Genomic DNA, 21,626 nt, shown 5'->3' with positions numbered 1-21,626 from the left:
GATGTCTCAAAATCATCTTGTTTTTCAGGGACAGTTCTTAGCAGGGGTCATTTCTGGTGATTAAAGGAAGATGAAGTCAGTTGAATATAAGCCTCCACTTCTTGCCTGTGTCTCACTTAGCATGAGACAAATCATTTTAAATGGCTAACAGAATCTTACCTCCATTTTTTCAGGCAATTCTGTAACAGCAATGCCCTGGAAACAGATCTTTCCCAGACTTCTTAAACATGGAAAGCGTGTGAGCAAAGAAATCGTATCCACTTGGACGATATCAGATGATGACTGTTTTGACAAGGGTTATTTGAGCAACAGAAACTCAGCCGAAAGCGGAGTCTAGAAATAAGAACAGCGTGCGTGCATTTTATAATCGGAAAGACCGACAGAAAACAGAGCGCTCTTAGCCCACAAGGATGGATTGTATAGAAATGAGGGTACATTTGGGAAGTCTCCACAGACTATTAGTCATTTTTAGTCTTTTTGCCTGTGGTGCTGTTTTACACACACAACTCGAGTTGACACTGGTTTACGGTGCCACAATTGTATAAAGGAGACAATTCAGGATGAAACAGAAGTGTACTCTGAGGATCTGGAATAACAGCAGAAATATGAACTCACAGGCTACCGGCTACACCGTCCTTTATCTCAAGTCTGTCCCCTCCCTTTTAATTTTGTTTGGGGTTTCAAGTGAATTTCACGTTCCTGAAAAGTGCTGGATCCAGAGTGCCTGAACTCTCCTACTTAACCATAGAACAAGGGAAGCAGCAGTGCAAGCTTCATTTGCAGAAGCACCATCTCCCACCAACACCTCCTCCGTCCCCGCTGACTGGAAAGGACCACTTCTAGGGTTCAAAGGAGCATCTATCCTCCATGTCAGTTCCATCCTTTGGTTAATGTCACCATCTCACTGGGGCCTCTAGGTGAAGTTGTGGAGTCCCTGGGAGGTTTTTAAGAATAGGTTGGACAAACATCTGTGAGGTCTAGGTTTACTTGGTCCTGCGTCGTTACTGGGGGCTGGACTAGTTGACCTCTTGGTCCCTTGGATTCTTTAAGGGTGGGTTTTGTGAGGTGGGCACTTGTCCACTGCACAGGCCACTGAGTAGCCATCAAATGGTGGCAACCCTGCCTATCAATCTACACCAAACCTGCACCACTGCTGTAGAGGCCCACTAGTGGCCCCCTGAGCCAGTCAAGACCCAGAGCAAAAAGTTCCTGGCTATTGTTTTGTTGTTCTTTACAGGATGTTTTCATTTTTGCTTGTTTGGTTGAACTCTCCAACTGACTGACCTCCTGAGGACCCAAGAGAGAGAGACAAGCCACACACCGTGTCAGGGTCAGTTAGTTTGTGACTGCAGCAGCAGCACTGGAGAGCTCAGGGAATAACTCAGCGGTGCCTTTTTCACCTCTCCCTGCAGGGACTTACTGCTTCCACCCGGTTCGCCTGTGTTACCTCATGGCACAGGTCACCCTCTGCAACCTTTGATCGCCAACTCAGCTGTGCTGACAGATAACACTCACCCCACCTCTGCACCAGGGTGGGACCATTAGCCCTGCCTCAGCAGCCTCCTAACCTTCATCAGAGCACCTGTTCCCCATGGGGGGCGGGGAGAAATCCCTTCCTAGCACTGCTCTCCCATTGGCTAGAGCAGTGGGGATGCTGCCCTGTCCCCCAATCAGCCCAGGCTGAGCCAGGGAACATCCCCAGCACACTGGCTCGGGGTTCGGGACACGTGGATCGCTCCTGCAGCCTGGCAGGCGCTTTGCACCGGTCCCGGCCAGGGTACCGATTCTGCCATCTCCTGAGTGCAACCTACATTGGCTGGGGAAGGGAAAGGCTGCTTGTTAGTGGGGCAGCTGAGCGGCCCCCAGCGGTGGGGGAAGGGCAGGCAGGGAATGGGGCAATCTGTGGGGTGGGGGTAACATGGGGGCAGGGAACGGGGCGATCAGTGGGGGAAGGGCAGGCAGGGAATGGGGTGATCAGTGGGGTGGGGGTAACACGGGGGTAGAGAAAGGAGCGATCAGTGGGGGAACGGGGCGATCAGTGGGGTGGGGGTAACACGGGGGCAGGGAATGGGGTGATCAGTGGGGGAAGGGCAGGCAGGGAATGGGGTGATCAGCAGGGTGAGGGTAACGGGCAGGGAATGGGGTGATCAGTGGGGGAAGGGCAGGCAGGGAATGGAGTGATCAGTGGGGTCAGGGTAACACAGGGGCAGGGAATGGGGTGATCAGTGGGGGCAGGGCCGGTGCAACCATTTAGGCGAACTAGGCGGTTGCCTAGGGCGCCGAGATTTGGGGACGCCGAAAAGCGCCCCAAAATTTTTTTTAAATGGTTGAGCAGCCGCTGCTGCTGGGACAGAGAGGGAGTCTGAGCTGCCAGCGGCAGCCGGCAGCCCAGGGGGTCCCCCGGGTCAGCGCGCCGTTGCCGGCAGCCCACGGTGTCCCCTGGGTCAGCACGCCGCCGCGGCAGCCAGCAGCCCAGGGGGTTCCCCGGGTCAGGGTGCCGCCGCGGCAGCCCACAGCCCCGGGCTTCCTCTGGGTCAGCGCGCCAGCAGGGCCGCCCAGAAAGGGGGACAAGAGGGGCAATTTGCCCCAGGCCCCGCAGGGGCCCCCATGAGAGTTTTTTGAGGCCCCTGGAGCGGGGTCCTTCACTCGCTCCGGGAGCCCCGGAAAACACTCGTGGGGCCCGGGCCCCTGGAGCTTCTTCTGCTCCCAGTCCTCACTGGTGGGGGGTCCTTCCACTCCGAGGTGGACATGCAGCCCAGTCTTCGGCAGTAATTCGGCGGCAGGGGGCCCTTCCGCTCTGGGACCAGTCGCCGAAGTGCTCCGGAGACCCGCGGCGGGGGCCCTCCACCACAGAATTACCGCTGAAGACCCGGCTGCACTTCGGCAGCTGGTCCCGCTGCGGCGGCAATTCGGTGGTGGAGGGGCCCTGTGGCGGGTCTCTGGGGCACTTTGGCGACTGGTCCCAGAGCGGAAGGGCCCCTCACTGCCGAATTACTGCCAAAAGGGTCCCCCGGCCGCCGAAGACCCCAGGCCCCCGGAATCCTCTGGGCTGCCCTGGCGCCCCGTTGGCAACCCAGGGAGCTCCCCTGGGTCAGCACGCCGCTGCCGCCAGCCGCCAGCCCAGGGGTACCACTGCGCAGTCCTGCTTGGAGAGGACACGGAGCAGAGGTGAGCTGGGGTGGGGAGGTACCGCAGGGCTCCTCAGGCCAGGGGGTGGGGAGCTGCCACGGGGACGGGCAGCACACTTCAGGGCGGGGGGGGGGGGAGGCGGGGAGCTGCTGCAGGGCTGGGGGGGGGGTGCAAGGTGGAAGTTTCGCCTAGGGCGCGAAACTTCCTTGCACCAGCCCTGAGTGGGGGAAGGGCAGGCAGGGAATGGGGTGATCAGTGGGGTGAGGGTAACACAGGGGCAGGGAATGGGGCGATGAGTGGGGGAAGGGCAGGCAGGGAATGGGGTGATCAGTGAGGTGAGGGTAACAGGGGCAGGGAATGGGGCGAGCAGTGGGGGAAGGGCAGGCAGGGAATGGGGTGATCAGTGGGGTGAGGGTAACAAAGGGGCAGGGAATGGGGCGAGCAGTGGGGCAAGGGCAGGCAGGGAATGGGGTGATCAGTGAGGTGAGGGTAACACAGGGACAGGGAATGGGGTGATCAGTGGGGGAAGGGCAGGCAGGGAATGGGGTGATCAGTGAGGTGAGGGTAACACAGGGGCAGGGAATGGGGCGAGCAGTGGGGGAAGAGCAGGCAGGGAATGGGGCGAGCAGTGGGGGAAGAGCAGGCAGGGAATGGGGTGAGCAGTGGGGGAAGGGCAGGCAGGGAATGGGGCGAGCAGTGGGGTGAGGGTAACACAGGGGCAGGGAATGGGGTGATCAGTGGGGGAAGGGCAGGCAGGGAATGGGGTGATCAGTGAGGTAAGGGTAACACAGGGACAGAGAATGGGGTGATCAGTGGGGGAAGGGCAGGCAGGGAATGGGGCGAGCAGTGGGGGAAGGGCAGCTAGGGAATGGGGTGATCAGTGGGGTGAGGGTAACACAGGGGCAGGGAATGGGGCGAGCAGTGGGGTGAGGGTAACACAGGGGCAGGGAATGGGGCGAGCAGTGGGGGAAGGGCAGGCAGGGAATGGGGCGATCAGTGGGGTGAGGGTAACACAGGGGCAGGGAATGGGGCGATCAGTGGGGGAAGGGCAGGCAGGGAATGGGGCGAGCACTGGGGTGAGGGTAATGGGCAGGGAATGGGGCGAGCAGTGGGGGAAGGGCAGGCAGGGAATGGGGTGATCAGTGGGGTGAGGGTAACACAGGGGCAGGGAATGGGGCGATGAGTGGGGGAAGGGCAGGCAGGGAATGGGGTGATCAGTGAGGTGAGGGTAACAGGGGCAGGGAATGGGGCGAGCAGTGGGGGAAGGGCAGGCAGGGAATGGGGTGATCAGTGAGGTGAGGGTAACAGGGGCAGGGAATGGGGCGAGCAGTGGGGGAAGGGCAGGCAGGGAATGGGGTGATCAGTGAGGTGAGGGTAACACAGGGACAGGGAATGGGGTGATCAGTGGGGGAAGGGCAGGCAGGGAATGGGGTGATCAGTGAGGTGAGGGTAACACAGGGGCAGGGAATGGGGCGGGGGGAAGAGCAGGCAGGGAATGGGGCGAGCAGTGGGGGAAGGGCAGGCAGGGAATGGGGCGAGCAGTGGGGTGAGGGTAACACAGGGGCAGGGAATGGGGTGATCAGTGGGGGAAGGGCAAGCAGGGAATGGGGTGATCAGTGGGGGAAGGGCAGGCAGGGAATGGGGCGAGCAGTGGGGGAAGGGCAGCCAGGGAATGGGGTGATCAGTGGGGTGAGGGTAACACAGGGGCAGGGAATGGGGCGAGCAGTGGGGGAAGGGCAGGCAGGGAATGGGGCGAGCAGTGGGGTGAGGGTAACACAGGGGCAGGGAATGGGGCGAGCAGTGGGGGAAGGGCAGGCAGGGAATGGGGCGATCAGTGGGGTGAGGGTAACACAGGGGCAGGGAATGGGGCGATCAGTGGGGGAAGGGCAGGCAGGGAATGGGGCGAGCACTGGGGTGAGGGTAATGGGCAGGGAATGGGGCGAGCAGTGGGGGAAGGGTAGGCAGGGAATGGGGTGATCAGTGGGGTGAGGGTAACACAGGGGCAGGGAATGGGGCGAGCAGTGGGGGAAGGGCAGGCAGGGAATGGGGTGATCAGTGGGGTGAGGGTAACACAGGGGCAGGGAATGGGGTGAGCAGTGGGGGAAGGGCAGGCAGGGAATGGGGCGAGCAGTGGGGGAAGGGCAGGCAGGGAATGGGGTGATCAGTGGGGTGAGGGTAACACAGGGGCAGGGAATGGGGCGAGCAGTGGGGGAAGGGCAGGCAGGGAATGGGGTGATCAGTGGGGTGAGGGTAACACAGGGGCAGGAAATGGGGCGAGCAGTGGGGGAAGGGCAGGCAGGGAATGGGGTGATCAGTGGGGTGAGGGTAACACAGGGGCAGGGAATGGGGCGAGCAGTGGGGTGAGGGTAACACAGGGGCAGGGAATGGGGCGAGCAGTGGGGGAAGGGCAGGCAGGGAATGGGGCGAGCAGTGGGGGAAGGGCAGGCAGGGAATGGGGTGATCAGTGAGGTGAGGGTAACACAGGGGCAGGGAATGGGGTGATCAGTGGGGGAAGGGCAGGCAGGGAATGGGGTGATCAGTGGGGTGAGGGTAACACAGGGGCAGGGAATGGGGTGATCAGTGGGGGAAGGGCAGGCAGGGAATGGGGTGATCAGTGGGGTGAGGGTAACACAGGGGCAGGGAATGGGGCGAGCAGTGGCGGAAGGGCAGGCAGGGAATGGGGCGAGCAGTGGGGGAAGGGCAGGCAGGGAATGGGGTGATCAGTGGGGGAAGGGCAGGCAGGGAATGGGGTGATCAGTGGGGTGAGGGTAACACAGGGGCAGGGAATGGGGTGATCAGTGGGGGAAGGGCAGGCAGGGAATGGGGCGAGCAGTGGGGGAAGGGCAGGCAGGGAATGGGGCGAGCAGTGGGGGAAGGGCAGGCAGGGAATGGGGTGATCAGTGAGGTGAGGGTAACACAGGGGCAGGGAATGGGGCGAGCAGTGGGGGAAGGACAGGCAGGGAATGGGGCGAGCAGTGGGGGAAGGGCAGGCAGGGAATGGGGCGAGCAGTGGGGGAAGGGCAGGCAGGGAATGGGGCGAACAGTGGGGTGAGGGTAACACAGGGGCAGGGAATGGGGTGATCAGTGGGGGAAGGGCAGGCAGGGAATGGGGCGAGCAGTGGGGGAAGGGCAGGCAGGGAATGGGGCGAGCAGTGGGGGAAGGGCAGGCAGGGAATGGGGCGAGCAGTGGGGGAAGGGCAGCCAGGGAATGGGGTGATCAGTGGGGTGAGGGTAACACAGGGGCAGGGAATGGGGTGATCAGTGGGGTGAGGGTAACACAGGGGCAGGGAATGGGGCGAGCAGTGGGTGAAGGGCAGGCAGGGAATGGGGTGATCAGTGGGAGAAGGGCAGGCAGGGAATGGGGCGAGCAGTGGGGGAAGGGCAGGCAGGGAATGGGGTGATCAGTGAGGTGAGGGTAACACAGGGACAGGGAATGGGGTGATCAGTGGGGGAAGGGCAGGCAGGGAATGGGGCGAGCAGTGGCGGAAGGGCAGGCAGGGAATGGGGCGAGCAGTGGGGGAAGGGCAGGCAGGGAATGGGGTGATCAGTGGGGGAAGGGCAGGCAGGGAATGGGGTGATCAGTGAGGTGAGGGTAACACAGGGACAGGGAATGGGGTGATCAGTGGGGGAAGGGCAGGCAGGGAATGGGGTGATCAGTGGGGTGAGGGTAACACAGGGGCAGGGAATGGGGCGATGAGTGGGGGAAGGGCAGGCAGGGAATGGGGTGATCAGTGAGGTGAGGGTAACAGGGGCAGGGAATGGGGCGAGCAGTGGGGGAAGGGCAGGCAGGGAATGGGGTGATCAGTGAGGTGAGGGTAACAGGGGCAGGGAATGGGGCGAGCAGTGGGGGAGGGCAGGCAGGGAATGGGGTGATCAGTGAGGTGAGGGTAACACAGGGACAGGGAATGGGGTGATCAGTGGGGGAAGGGCAGGCAGGGAATGGGGTGATCAGTGAGGTGAGGGTAACACAGGGGCAGGGAATGGGGCGGGGGGAAGAGCAGGCAGGGAATGGGGCGAGCAGTGGGGGAAGGGCAGGCAGGGAATGGGGCGAGCAGTGGGGTGAGGGTAACACAGGGGCAGGGAATGGGGTGATCAGTGGGGGAAGGGCAAGCAGGGAATGGGGTGATCAGTGGGGGAAGGGCAGGCAGGGAATGGGGCGAGCAGTGGGGGAAGGGCAGCCAGGGAATGGGGTGATCAGTGGGGTGAGGGTAACACAGGGGCAGGGAATGGGGCGAGCAGTGGGGGAAGGGCAGGCAGGGAATGGGGCGAGCAGTGGGGTGAGGGTAACACAGGGGCAGGGAATGGGGCGAGCAGTGGGGGAAGGGCAGGCAGGGAATGGGGCGATCAGTGGGGTGAGGGTAACACAGGGGCAGGGAATGGGGCGATCAGTGGGGGAAGGGCAGGCAGGGAATGGGGCGAGCACTGGGGTGAGGGTAATGGGCAGGGAATGGGGCGAGCAGTGGGGGAAGGGTAGGCAGGGAATGGGGTGATCAGTGGGGTGAGGGTAACACAGGGGCAGGGAATGGGGCGAGCAGTGGGGGAAGGGCAGGCAGGGAATGGGGTGATCAGTGGGGTGAGGGTAACACAGGGGCAGGGAATGGGGTGAGCAGTGGGGGAAGGGCAGGCAGGGAATGGGGCGAGCAGTGGGGGAAGGGCAGGCAGGGAATGGGGTGATCAGTGGGGTGAGGGTAACACAGGGGCAGGGAATGGGGCGAGCAGTGGGGGAAGGGCAGGCAGGGAATGGGGTGATCAGTGGGGTGAGGGTAACACAGGGGCAGGAAATGGGGCGAGCAGTGGGGGAAGGGCAGGCAGGGAATGGGGTGATCAGTGGGGTGAGGGTAACACAGGGGCAGGGAATGGGGCGAGCAGTGGGGTGAGGGTAACACAGGGGCAGGGAATGGGGCGAGCAGTGGGGGAAGGGCAGGCAGGGAATGGGGCGAGCAGTGGGGGAAGGGCAGGCAGGGAATGGGGTGATCAGTGAGGTGAGGGTAACACAGGGGCAGGGAATGGGGTGATCAGTGGGGGAAGGGCAGGCAGGGAATGGGGTGATCAGTGGGGGAAGGGCAGGCAGGGAATGGGGTGATCAGTGGGGTGAGGGTAACACAGGGGCAGGGAATGGGGCGAGCAGTGGCGGAAGGGCAGGCAGGGAATGGGGCGAGCAGTGGGGGAAGGGCAGGCAGGGAATGGGGTGATCAGTGGGGGAAGGGCAGGCAGGGAATGGGGTGATCAGTGGGGTGAGGGTAACACAGGGGCAGGGAATGGGGTGATCAGTGGGGGAAGGGCAGGCAGGGAATGGGGCGAGCAGTGGGGGAAGGGCAGGCAGGGAATGGGGCGAGCAGTGGGGGAAGGGCAGGCAGGGAATGGGGTGATCAGTGAGGTGAGGGTAACACAGGGGCAGGGAATGGGGCGAGCAGTGGGGGAAGGACAGGCAGGGAATGGGGCGAGCAGTGGGGGAAGGGCAGGCAGGGAATGGGGCGAGCAGTGGGGGAAGGGCAGGCAGGGAATGGGGCGAACAGTGGGGTGAGGGTAACACAGGGGCAGGGAATGGGGTGATCAGTGGGGGAAGGGCAGGCAGGGAATGGGGCGAGCAGTGGGGGAAGGGCAGGCAGGGAATGGGGCGAGCAGTGGGGGAAGGGCAGGCAGGGAATGGGGCGAGCAGTGGGGGAAGGGCAGCCAGGGAATGGGGTGATCAGTGGGGTGAGGGTAACACAGGGGCAGGGAATGGGGTGATCAGTGGGGTGAGGGTAACACAGGGGCAGGGAATGGGGCGAGCAGTGGGTGAAGGGCAGGCAGGGAATGGGGTGATCAGTGGGGGAAGGGCAGGCAGGGAATGGGGCGAGCAGTGGGGGAAGGGCAGGCAGGGAATGGGGTGATCAGTGAGGTGAGGGTAACACAGGGACAGGGAATGGGGTGATCAGTGGGGGAAGGGCAGGCAGGGAATGGGGCGAGCAGTGGGGGAAGGGCAGGCAGGGAATGGGGTGATCAGTGGGGTGAGGGTAACACAGGGGCAGGGAACGGGGCGAGCAGTGGCGGAAGGGCAGGCAGGGAATGGGGCGAGCAGTGGGGGAAGGGCAGGCAGGGAACGGGGTGATCAGTGGGGGAAGGGCAGGCAGGGAATGGGGTGATCAGTGAGGTGAGGGTAACACAGGGACAGGGAATGGGGTGATCAGTGGGGGAAGGGCAGGCAGGGAATGGGGTGATCAGTGGGGTGAGGGTAACACAGGGGCAGGGAATGGGGCGAGCAGTGGGTGAAGGGCAGGCAGGGAATGGGGTGATCAGTGGGGTGAGGGTAACACAGGGGCAGGGAATGGGGCGAGCAGTGGGGGAAGGGCACGCAGGGAATGGGGCGAGCAGTGGGGTGAGGGTAAAGGGCAGGGAATGGGGCGAGCAGTGGGGGAAGGGCAGGCAGGGAATGGGGCGAGCAGTGGGGGAAGGGCAGGCAGGGAATGGGGTGATCAGTGGGGTGAGGGTAACACAGGGGCAGGGAATGGGGTGATCAGTGGGGGAAGGGCAGGCAGGGAATGGGGTGATCAGTGAGGTGAGGGTAACACAGGGACAGGGAATGGGGTGATCAGTGGGGGAAGGGCAGGCAGGGAATGGGGTGATCAGTGGGGTGAGGGTAACACAGGGGCAGGGAATGGGGCGAGCAGTGGGGGAAGGGCAGGCAGGGAATGGGGTGAGCAGTGGGGGAAGGGCAGGCAGGGAATGGGGTGATCAGTGGGGGAAGGGCAGGCAGGGAATGGGGTGAGCAGTGGGGGAAGGGCAGGCAGGGAATGGGGTGATCAGTGGGGTGAGGGTAACACAGGGGCAGGGAATGGGGCGAGCAGTGGGGGAAGGGCAGGCAGGGAATGGGGCGAGCAGTGGGGGAAGGGCAGGCAGGGAATGGGGTGATCAGTGGGGGAAGGGCAGGCAGGGAATGGGGTGATCAGTGGGGTGAGGGTAACACAGGGGCAGGGAACGGGGCGAGCAGTGGGGGAAGGGCAGGCAGGGAATGGGGTGATCAGTGGGGTGAGGGTAACACAGGGGCAGGGAATGGGGCGAGCAGTGGGGGAAGGGAAGGCAGGGAACAGGGCGAGCAGTGGGGTGAGGGTAACGGGCAGGGAATGGGGCGAGCAGTGGGGGAAGGGCAGGCAGGGAATGGGGTGATCAGTGGGGTGAGGGTAACACAGGGGCAGGGAATGGGGCGAGCAGTGGGGGAAGGGCAGGCAGGGAATGGGGTGATCAGTGGGGTGAGGGTAACACAGGGGCAGGGAGCGGGGCGAGCAGTGGGGTGAGCAGGGCAGGGACCAGGGTGACTATCAGGAGCAGCTCCCGCAGCCTCCCCTGTGCGGCGGGAAGCGGGGCCGGGCTCAGACGGCCGCCGGCAGCGCACGTGGGGGAATCGCACCCCCCGGTGCTGGGCACCCCGCTGCCCCCGCACACACACCCCCGGCACGGGGGCGGGGCGGCTCCCGGGGCTGTATAAAGCGGCAGCGGCCCGCGGGCTCCTTCTCCTGCGATCGGTGCCGCTGCCGCGTCTCTTCCCCCGGCTCAGGTCAGTCCCTGCCCCGGGCGGGAGCCGCAGCTGGGCGCGCGGGGGGGCGGGGCTGGCGGCTGCTCTCGGGGGCTCCCTCGCTGAGCCGCCGCGCGCTCCTGTCCCGCGCTGCCCCGGCCGCTCCGCGGTGCTGCAGCCGCTGCCTGGGGCCAGGCGCCCGGGCGGGGGTGCTCCCAGCGCGCCTGGAGGAGTTAGGACCCCTCGCCCCAAGGGCTGGGCTGGGCCCCGCTGTCAGAGCGGGCGGTGCAGGGGAGACAGCGAGCCGCCCCGCGTGCCCGAGGCTGGCGGAGCGGGGCTGCGCGTGACTTGCCCTGCACTGGAAATGCCTGGGCACAGGTGTTACTCCGCGATCCCGGATCCACACTGGGCAGCGGGGCCGGGGCGGGGCTTCCCTGCTTTTGTCTTGCTTTTCAGACAGCATGAAAAAGCCGCAGTGCCCGGCCGGTCTCAGCCGGTTCTGACCCGGAGACTGATTCTGATTGAGCCGTAAATGCAAACTGGGTCTCCGGGCAGATCAATACGGAGCGGTTCCGGAGTGACGCTGGATTACGTTTCCTTTGCATATTGGCCGCTGTTTAGATGCCACTTTTGCGTCCCTTGAATACTTGCAAAAGTTAAACCTGTAACCCTGTGAAATGTACTTTGCTGCAATGTGTGCTCTCCTCTCCCTCCACAGGATAAGGATTATGATCAAGTGTCTTGTTTCTAAACGAGTTTCTATGGAAAATCTGGGGGATCAGATGGTCGTTGCACTAAGCAAATTTGACGAGCGGGACACCTTTAGAGAATCCTGATCAAACAGCAGCCGTCCTGAATTACTTGACTAAGGTAACTCTTAAATATCCTGTCTTCCGTAATGCTGCTTGGCTGCATCTGACAGATTTGGTAGCACTCTCGCCTCTGGGACTGAAGTCTGCGCACTAATTTCATAAAACAAATTGGGCAAAACCTAATTCTAAGTTAGCAGCACCATGCTAGGTGGTGCTTGGTTAAAAGTCTAGTCTTTCTGCTGGGATTGTTAAAACAGATTTCTACTCACAGATCACCTGCTGAAACTAACTCTGCAAAGAGCAGACTAACCAGGTTTGAGGTTGGTCTGATTGCAGTTGCCCATCACAACATGAGGGCTGCATTAGTGGTCTCTAATTCCTTACACTGCAGGGAAAGGAGGGATAGTTCACTGGTTTGAGCATTGGCCTGCTAAACCCAGGGTTGTTAGTTCAGTCCTTGAGGGGGCCATTTAGGGATTGGAGGCAAAATAATCTGTGAGGGACAGTACTTGGTCCTGCTGTGAAAGCAGGGGACTGGACTGGACTCTGATCCTTCAAGGTCCCTTCCAGTTCTATATTTCTGTGACTTGAAGTCTCTTTAATATGTGGAGTCCATAAATCCAAAGTCTAATCTCCAGCAACTAGAAGGCTGTAAATGTGTCTATACTGCTGTGAAATGGTCTTTCTGCAAGATCTCAGACCATGTGTTCTATCCTAGCTTGACCAACAGCCCTGTTTTCTCGAGCGACTTCAGAAGGCAACAAATTGGTGCCCTTCTCTATGTATTTAGGGTGGTAATTATCCCGTTTAGAGAGATGTCAGCAAGAAAACCCCTGCTGCATGGAGGGTGACTGGGTGACAGTTCTCATTTCCTGTTGCCTCATCTCCAGTCTTGATGTGGTTACAGTGTGGAACACCACCCATGTAGGAAAATGTTAGTGAAGGCCACTGCGGATCCTGTTCACACTGGGACCAGAGGTGTCCTACCCTAGCTACAATTGTGCTCAAGCATGGTGGCTACTAGTCAGCTGCTACTGCAGCTCTCTCCACTGGATTGGCTTGTCTGAGAACCTCTTCGTGATGGATTTTAAAAAAGCACTCACTGTTGGCCTACCTCTGCGCCCACAGGAGCCGAGTGAGGCCAGTGCTGAGGGGTTTGGAAAAATGCCACTAGTAGACAACACTAGAATTCCTACCATGCCAGGAACAGTCACCTGGCAGCTTGATCTTCTGGGATCCAACTGCTACCATGATCATGTCCCAGCTCTGCTGGAGTCCATTTGGACACACTATTGAAATGCAGTTTGCTGCTATCTGCTCAGATAAAGGCAGATTTTATCCGTAATAGGGGATTCCTAGATCTGTGACTGGCCTCCCAGTTAGGTAGCCACTGGTCCCATCTACATCAGCTTCTGTTTAGGGGGGAGAGAGTCTGCAGCTTGGTTCTGGGACAGGAAGTGCATTGGTCATGGAAATGCAGCCAGCAGAAACTGTACTCAGATACAGATGTTATCCTGATGCCAGTGTGTATTGGACTAGTCCTACAGCTAGAAATGCCTATATGTGTATGCAACACTGGAGGGTTTTCTTTTAGGGACACAAGAATTGCCATAGCAGGGTGGGTCAGTATTGGGTCCACTTACTGAAGCCAGACACTAGCTTATGGATCAGTACCAGGTGCTCTGGAGGAAGATACAAGAAACCAGATAACTGACAATAGCCCTGACGTTCCTGTGAGGGATTAACAACCTGTAATGTTTTCCATCTAAGGATCTCAAAGCACTTCACAGGCCACAATGTTCAGATTTGTGTATAAATACTATAGCTGTGTCCAGGTGCCTCAGTCTGGATCTGTTTTGATGCCTGTTTAGGGGCACTTTAGACTGAACTGTTCTTTACAGCACCCATGAGAGGCCGTTCCAGTTGGGTACGCTGGTTTTCCCCGTCTGCAGGGAGGCTAGGGGTGTGTCTACACTGCAGCTGCAAGCCTGCTGCCCAGCACAGGTGCTAGCTCCACTGGTGCCAGCGTGCTAAAAATAGCAGTGAGGGGTAGCAGGTCGGGTAGGTTTGAACGTGGGTGGTCAGTGTTGGATGGGGCCAGGCTATTTTTAATGCGCTAGGTAGAGTAGCATTGTGCTGCCCTTGAGCACTGTACCAGCTTTAGTGCAGACTCATCCTTAGTGACTATTCTGGCAGAACTGAGAATAGCACCCAGACTGAGATTTCTAGTCCTAACCACTTTAACCACAAGATCATCCTTCCCTTGCTGGACAGGAATCTTCTACTGCCTCGTCTTGTAGCAGGCTGCTTTGCGAGCAGACTCCCTGCAGTCAAACCTAGAATGATGTGATCCCTCCATCATGGACTAGGGCTTCTTTCTCCATCAGATCCCTGTGGGGGAGCAGGTCTACCGTGGTCACAGTTAATCCAGTTTCTCTCTGAATGTGTTTGGTGCTCCTGGATAGTATGAAGGCTCACATTGGTGTGTGCTTGTTTTGTGGGAGTTCTCCCTACACCACTCTGAAGTTTCCAGGCTTGTTCTGTAGCTGTACTTTTTAAATGACTTTCATCTGTGCGAAGTCAAGCTGTGGAGTTTTGATCCCTTATATTGGTTGCTGTCCCATGAGGGAAGGGCTGCGTTTTTAAAGCTGTCTAACCACCACGGGGCAGGCACATCTTGGACAATGGCAGCCAGGTTTCTCTGCTGGTCGCAGCCTAGCAATAGGTGCACCCAATCAGATCTGAGCTCCATGCTCGGCTGATGCATGATGTATCTACCCCCATCAGTCACAAGAACAACAGTCTTTCAGCTGAACAAAACAAGCCTCTAGACTCTAGCTGGGGGTGGTTAGTGATGTTGTTGTATGGGGAAATGTTAGCCACAACTGGCGAAACAAATCGCCTTCATCCCCAGCTGTCTGTGTGGGAGTTACCTCTGGATCCTGAATGCCGCCCTACAAGCACATCTGCCTCCTCCGCCCTGGTTTTGCACTGAGACTGTGCACCTCAGTCTGGCATCCAATGGTCTCCTAAAAACAAACTGGGAAGAACTCTCCTCCTGTTTTAAGGAACTAAAAATAAAAATGTCATTACTGTTGAATGAAAGCCTGAGCAGACAGACCCAGAGTAGGGGTTGGGTTAGCAATGAAATCACCAGCTAATCCTCTTCAATGCCCCAAAACTGTTTTGTGTGTTGTTAAAAAAAACACATGATGGTTGCTTAGTGACAACTTCCCTATTTGCAAAACTCCTGCTCTCAAGAGCGAGGAAATGGATAGTTTAGGGCAGGTCTTGCATGGCCCAGATAATAAACACAAACCTACCAATGCTGAGTACTGGCCATTTCAGCCCATTACCCTACACTCTAAGGAACAGTATTCAGTGTGGGCCAGAGTGGAGGGTGTCACTCTAAAATCCCTAGAGGTGGTAAATGCACACGGGATAGGTTAAATTTAGCTAGCAGGCTAGTAATCTAGTTAAGCAGCCAAGGACGGCTCTAGGGTTTTTGCCGCCCCAAGCAGGCTGCCTTCGGCGGTGTGCCTGCGGGAGGTCCACCAAAGCCGCGGGACCAGTGGACCCTCCGCAGGCACGCCACCAAGGGAAGCCTGCCTGCCGCCCTCGCGGCGCCAGCAGAGCACCCCCTGCGGCTTACCGCCCCAAGCACGTGCTTGGCATGCTGGGGCCTGGAGCCGCCTCTGTAAGCAGCAATGCCTTAACTCCTCTCTATGGCAGATATATACATGTGTTTTTATTCCAAGTTTAGCATGGAAGCCAAATCAAGAAGGCAGTGTGGTCTAGTGATTAGAGCAGGGAATATGCAGCCAGGTTTCCTGTCTCTGCCAGTCTCCGCTCTGCTGTTGATTCTGATGCCATTTGCCCATCTGAAAAATGTGTTACAAATGGCAAAAGCCCTCTGCCTGCATCTCCTGCCATGGGATAGAAGCATCTCCTCTTGGAATACATGGGAGTCACTTGTATCTGTGGTGAGAGAACCAGATGCCGGGGGCTCACGTTGCTTAGTGTGTGTGGTGATCCTTGGCAGAAGCAGTGTAGAAAGCGTGACCCAGATTTTAAAGCGCTATTTTCCACTCCTGTTTCTGTCCCATCTAGACTGGGGCAGAGTCCGTTTGTCTTGCCCTTCTCTACATCAGAACGCAACTCGCCTCCTTTCTGCTCCTCTTGCATCACTTGGCTTCTCCAGAGTTGCTCAGAAGCTTGTAGAATGGTCGGATTCAAGCCCACCGATGTCCCTCCGACAGCCACGGTGAAGTTCCTAGGGGCTGGGACAGCCGCATGCATCGCAGATCTGATCACCTTCCCGCTGGACACAGCGAAAGTCAGGCTGCAGGTGAGAACTTCTGCAGGCATGTGCACAGGGGACTTGGGGGCCCATGCTGAGCTCCGCCGCCTCATGGCTGATGTGGCTTCAGCTGCTGTCACTGCACGTTGCTAAGCAATGGCAGCCGGGCCTTCGTATTTAATCTCTAACGACGTGTGTTCTCAGCCAGCCCCTGGCCATTCCAGTAAGTGTGCTAGAGTGGGCCCAACCAATGGTGCTGCCACTGCTTTCCTTGGGCAGTAGTGCCACAGTCGAATACAGGCTTCTGCTGATTGTCTGAATTTTCCTTCTTCCCATTGGTCCTACTTACACCCCTTTGTACCTCCCCCTCCTTGGTGTGTACCCCTCTAACAATGTGTAGGCTCATCCTGTCCACTCCCCATCCCCTAGCCATTGCATAGCTAAGCTGGGCACATTGAGCCCTCCGGCAGTGGGGCTGATCCTGCAAAGGGCTGAGCGCTTCTTGTCGAGCACTGAGCACGCCCACGAGCCCTGCCACCACTGGGGAGTGGGGGGAGCGCCATGCCTTTCCAGACAAGGCCCTTGGATTGGAGGAGGGGGGGAAATGGAAGCTGCTGTGATGTGTCTAAAGCCTGAGCCAGCTTTGCTGGACGCCGAGGGATGGGCTGCATGGACTTCTATGGACGTGAATTGGGTTGGGCTCTTTGTGCAAACCTGGCTTGGGTCAGTGGGGCTCTGATGGGGCTTCATTCATAGTTTAAGGCCAGCAGTGGGGGTTGTTACTTTCAATGGGGCCAGGTGGGCAGTTGCTCCCCCAGACTCTTCAGAGCTCATTTAAATTTAACCCTCTGCTCCTTTGTATGGGGCACTGGAAATCAGCCCAGACCCCAGGTGCCAGACATGGCCTGTTCTGGCTGTAAGCTTGTGCTACTGTCTGGTGTGCATTAGGCAGCCGGTGCCCCCCAACTCACAGCTCTTGGTTTGTTTGCAATTTATGTTTTAACAATGAAGGACCCGAAGGTGCAGAAAAGCTCCCGGTCTCCAGGATGGGAATCCGGATGCTCCTGGGCTGGGGTAGTGAGTTGGGCCAGGGCCCCAAATCACTGTAAAGCCTCTTCATCCCATTCTCTCCTGTACAGATCCAAGGAGAGACCAAGTCAGCAGCTAACACCACAGCTGCTCAGTACAAAGGTGTCTTTGGCACCATTGCCACCATGGTGAAGACAGAAGGTCCCACGAGCCTGTACAACGGCCTGGTGGCTGGGCTCCAGCGTCAGATGAGCTTTGCGTCGGTCCGTATCGGGCTGTACGACTCCGTGAAGCAGTTCTACACCAGGGGATCGGAGCGTGAGTACCCGTTAGCCTCCTATAGCTTGGTGTGGGCCTTTGTCTCCCTCTGGTGGCTGGAGTGGGTAAAGGTTCGCAGCCACTATAGCTAATGGACCAAGTCCTCTTGCTCAAGCAATAAAGGCTCATGCTCTTCCATCCAGAGGTCGTGGGTTCAGTCCCAGTGATGTGCCCTGGAGGGTCTCCTGTGCATCCATTGCAGTGGGTTTAGCTGTGCTGAAATTGGTTTCTGTTGGGGTCAGGTGGCAGTTGGGACCTGCTGGGAGGTCCCGAGAGAGGCCTGTGTATTTACAGGCACTGTTCTAGACAGCCCATAATGGAGCCGTGGAGACTCAGCTGTGCACACGGCTGCTCATGGTGGCAGCGGTCGCTACATGAGGGTTTGGTGTGGACCTAACATCCTGAGTGGAAGGGTGGCTTTGTGGGTAAGGCCCAGGGAAGTAGGAGGTTTGCGAGCTGTTCTCTGTGGCATTGGGGTGAGTCACTTAACTCTGCCTCTGCTGTTGTTTTTCGGTTAATGGGGATAACAGTACCCCGTGGGAGAGGGGCTCCACTCCTGGGGGGCTCAGATACAGAGCGCTGACTGGGGGCTATTTGAGGACCCAGGATAGAAGCTAAAACCCTGTAGAGTCAGTGGTTCCCCTGGGTTAACTTGACTTAACCTTAACCTTCCTTTCTGGCCTCTCACTCTCTTCCCTGCTCTCTTCGCTAGGTGCTGGCATCGGTAGCCGACTCCTGGCTGGATGTACCACAGGAGCGATGGCTGTGGCTGTTGCCCAGCCAACGGACGTGGTGAAAGTGAGGTTTCAGGCCCAGGCCCGAGTGGAGGGTGGCAGGCGATACCAGGGGACTATGGATGCCTATAAGACCATTGCCAGGGAGGAGGGACTCAAAGGACTGTGGAAAGGTTTGTGTGGTTCCAGAACCCTGCATGGGAGGGGCTGGTTCTAAACCATCACCTGGTTCAGCTACACTACCCAAAAACCCTGCAGCAGCAAATCTCAGAGCCTGGGTCAACTGAGTGGGGCTTGTGCTATGGGGCTAAAAATAGCAGTGTAGACGTTCCTGTTGGGTTTCAGAGCTTGAGCGGGAGTACTTAAGGTGCCCAGATGTCCTGATTTTTGGGTCTTTTTCTTATATAGGTTCCTATTTACCCCCCCCCCCATCCCAATTTTTCACATTTGCTGTCTGGTCACCCTAGAAGCATTTATATGGCTGTTTTTAGCCCTGTTGCCTGAGTCAGGTGGCCTGGACTCTGAGTCTTGCTGCCATGAGCTTACACAATGTAGACGTACTCAGAGCGTCAGTTTTGCTGACCACTCTTTTCCTTGTTCTACAGGAACATCCCCCAACGTGGCCCGTAACGCAATTGTGAATTGCACGGAATTGGTGACCTATGACCTGATCAAGGACATGCTGCTCAAATACAACCTCATGACCGGTGGGTGTCAGGCCTGCTTCAGCAGGGTCCATTAACTCTGTCTTGCCAGTGCAGGATGCTGATCTTGTGTCTGATTGCTGAGTGCTTTCAGTTCAGACTTCACCAGGCAATGAGGGCTAAAGGCCATCCAGGACTAGATACATACAGACCCAATTTTGACTGAGAACGTGACTCCTAAACAGTGAGATTGCAACAGTCCTGAGTGAGAGATGGGAAGTCATGCCAGAGTAACACCTGCTAGCGCGTTCCTGCCTGCACTGAGCAATGGCTGGAAGATCAGTCAGCTTTACTCAGGCACTGTAAATATTGCGCAGATGGAATGACCCACCCATCTCCTATTGCATTGGCTGGAAGAGGTGCCTGGCTTATTCTCCCCTGCACAGCCAGAATAAAGGGACTGCTGCTGGCTCTGAGGGTGAAGTGAGAAATATTCCCGGGCCACAGGGAGCTGGTGGGGCCAGTCCTTGGCTGTTGTGTAGGGCAATGGCAGGTGGATCTAGGTAGCAGCAGATCCATTGACCTAGCCTGGACTGTGTGACAGCCTGCTGGGAGATCCCATAGAGCTGACATGCAGGGCTACCTGCCTCCTGGACAGGCTCCCAGAAAGTCCTGCGGGCCTGTGCCAGGATGGAAGGGGTCAGGGTTCTCCCCTGCAAAACATAAATCCCAGGGTGTGCTGCTGGCCTCATGTTGCATGTTGCCAGAGCTCACTAGGGGACAAGTGGGGCTAGATTAGCCCTGGAGCAGCTGTGGGCCAGGTTACTGACATGCATGCTCAGGCACCCATCCCCTCTCCTGTCTGGCAGATAACCTCCCGTGTCACTTCACTTCTGCCTTCGGGGCTGGTTTCTGCACCACGCTCATTGCTTCCCCCGTCGATGTAGTGAAGACCAGATACATGAACTCTGCCCCCGGCCACTATGGAAATGCCATCAGCTGTGCCCTCACCATGCTGAGGCAGGAGGGGCCCATGGCTTTCTACAAGGGGTGAGTAGAGAATCCAAGCAATAGGCACTCTATGCCACTCAGCTCACATAGGGCTGTGTTGGGCATACCAGCATCCCTGCACCTGCCACTGAAATGCAACGTCTGAGGTGGAGCCCAGCAGCTGATCTGTGCATGGCAAAGCTCTGTACTGAGACAGCACGTGAAAATACCCCAGGCTAGGGAAGCTGCAAGTGGGGGCGGGGGGAGGAAGGATTTTAAAACTTTGGGCTACAGAATGGTTCTGCTTGGAGGATCTGAAGCCTATGGCTTCAAGTGTGTGGGGGTAGTGGCCAGGCTAGCACATCAGGGCTGAACTGATTCCCACACGAGCACTGGGAGGGGGAAGGGAAGAGGACGGATCCATTTCCAGCAGTGACCAGCCCTTCAGAGGTGGATCTGGATGCCGGGGTTGAGTTGATGGGGCAGTTGTAGTTTTTCAAAGGAACCAAGTGCAGTTCCTGATTGTGGCTCTGTCCCTGATGTGCTAGCCTGGTCCAGGGGCAGCTCTGCTGATTCCCTAATAAAGGAGTAAACCAGCAGGAAGCAGGGTGAGCCCTGCAGAGCCAGCCCAGCTGCTGGAGCACTAGCGGCCCTATTCGCATGCTTCCACAGAGCCTAAGTTGGGTCACGAACACCTGGAGGCAAAGGGCTGCCACTGGTGTGACAGGGAATAACTGAGCCCTCCTTGCTGGTGCAGTATAAGGAGGGAATTGACTCTGATTCAGGCTAGCTGTCAGCATTGCAAACTCTGCAAATTAAGATCCATGGAGCCCTGTCCCCCCGTGTTCTAGTCTGTCTGCATCTGAACTGCACATGTAGGTGAGACTGATCTGGCTAAATCCAGGTGTCCAGTTCCCTGCGGAAGAAGCACTTTAATGCACATCAGCATCACTCTCACTAGCTTATCTCCTCCTGGGGGTGCCCACGTGTGGGGGAGGGAACCAAAGGCAGAGATCTGAGCAGTCTCAACCCATGGAACTAGCTGTGATTCTTCTCCCCTCTTGCTGGCTCTAGGTTCATGCCCTCGTTCCTGCGGCTGGGATCCTGGAATGTGGTGATGTTTGTGACCTACGAGCAGCTGAAACGTGCCATGATGGCTGCCCGTGGGTCCTGGGAGGCCCCTTTCTGAGTCTGCCATGGGTGCAGTTTGCAGAGGTGGCACGAACCCTCACTAGCACGGACTGTCTCCGGACTCTTCCAAGCTGCCCCCAGTTGCTAACGTGTCAGCCTCTAGTCTCTGATCTCTTTATTTCTGCTCATCTTCTGGCACAAAGCTGGGCCTGCAGGGGAAGAGCTGCAGCTGTACTGCCCTGGGAGTGCTGACCCTTAAGTTGGGGGGTTATGTTTTTAAGGGCAAGTTTGCTTCTTCCAATCCGCCCCCCCCCCCCCCCCCAGCCAAGATCTGATGGACCTAGGCTGATGAGACCTTTGGAGCTGCAGTGCAAGAGACAGGAAGTGGAGTTAGCACCTGGGCCGTGGCAAAGCCCTGTATCAGCAGCCAGCAGTCTGGTACCTGGCAGTAAATCCCTCAGCCAGGGAGTGAGATCCTTCCCTGATGGATCATTCCAAGGGCTAATCACTAACGCCAATGTGTTCAGACTTGCGGACCTGGCCTGAACATTAGGCTGCCTTACTCTGCAGTTGGGTGACTAAACAAGTGCTTGACTTTCCCAGCTGCAGGGCTCTGAACTCCCATCCCCTCAGGGAAGGGGCAGATTCTTGGTGCCTTTTGAAGGCTGCACCACTGGTTTTCATGCCTTAATATAGGTTAGGGGACCTGACTTCTAGGCACCAACACTTTAAAATGCTGATCTAGAGCTTTATGAAGCAGCTGTTCCCAGGTCTAGCAAGGAGGAAGAATTCGTGTGCAATGATGCTGGGAAACTGGGGAGGGTGGGTCAGGCGGGTCGAGGGGTTTAAGTCCTAGTAACTATTTATTTTTTTTTTTAAATTTTAAATGGAGAGAATGTTGTTAGCACTGTTCTGAGGGGACAGCAGGTCCATGTTTGTCTTAAAATAAAGCTGGAGTCAAACTCATCACCTGCTCCTTGTGTGAACTTGCTTTGGAGGAGAAGATTGAGCTGCTGCTTTTTGCTCTGCAGTGCACTGAACTGAATG

The 21,626-nt window shown here is 57.9% G+C and overlaps 1 protein-coding gene across 1 annotated transcript; it reads left to right on the top strand.

Moving 5' to 3' along the window:
• Positions 1-15,640: 15,640 nt before the first annotated feature.
• Positions 15,641-21,545, top strand: LOC127038333 (mitochondrial uncoupling protein 2). The gene is made up of 6 exons (XM_050930920.1): positions 15,641-15,781; positions 16,873-17,080; positions 17,793-17,987; positions 18,420-18,521; positions 19,328-19,508; positions 20,523-21,545. Exons 1-6 carry the CDS (start codon positions 15,656-15,658, stop codon positions 20,635-20,637), a joined length of 927 nt encoding a protein of 308 aa, XP_050786877.1. The 5' UTR covers positions 15,641-15,655; the 3' UTR covers positions 20,638-21,545.
• Positions 21,546-21,626: the final 81 nt, after the last annotated feature.

This window comes from Gopherus flavomarginatus, chromosome 1 (assembly GCF_025201925.1).
Source record: "Gopherus flavomarginatus isolate rGopFla2 chromosome 1, rGopFla2.mat.asm, whole genome shotgun sequence".
Lineage (NCBI taxonomy): Eukaryota > Metazoa > Chordata > Testudines > Testudinidae > Gopherus > Gopherus flavomarginatus.
This window is presented reverse-complemented; position numbering and strand designations above follow the sequence as displayed.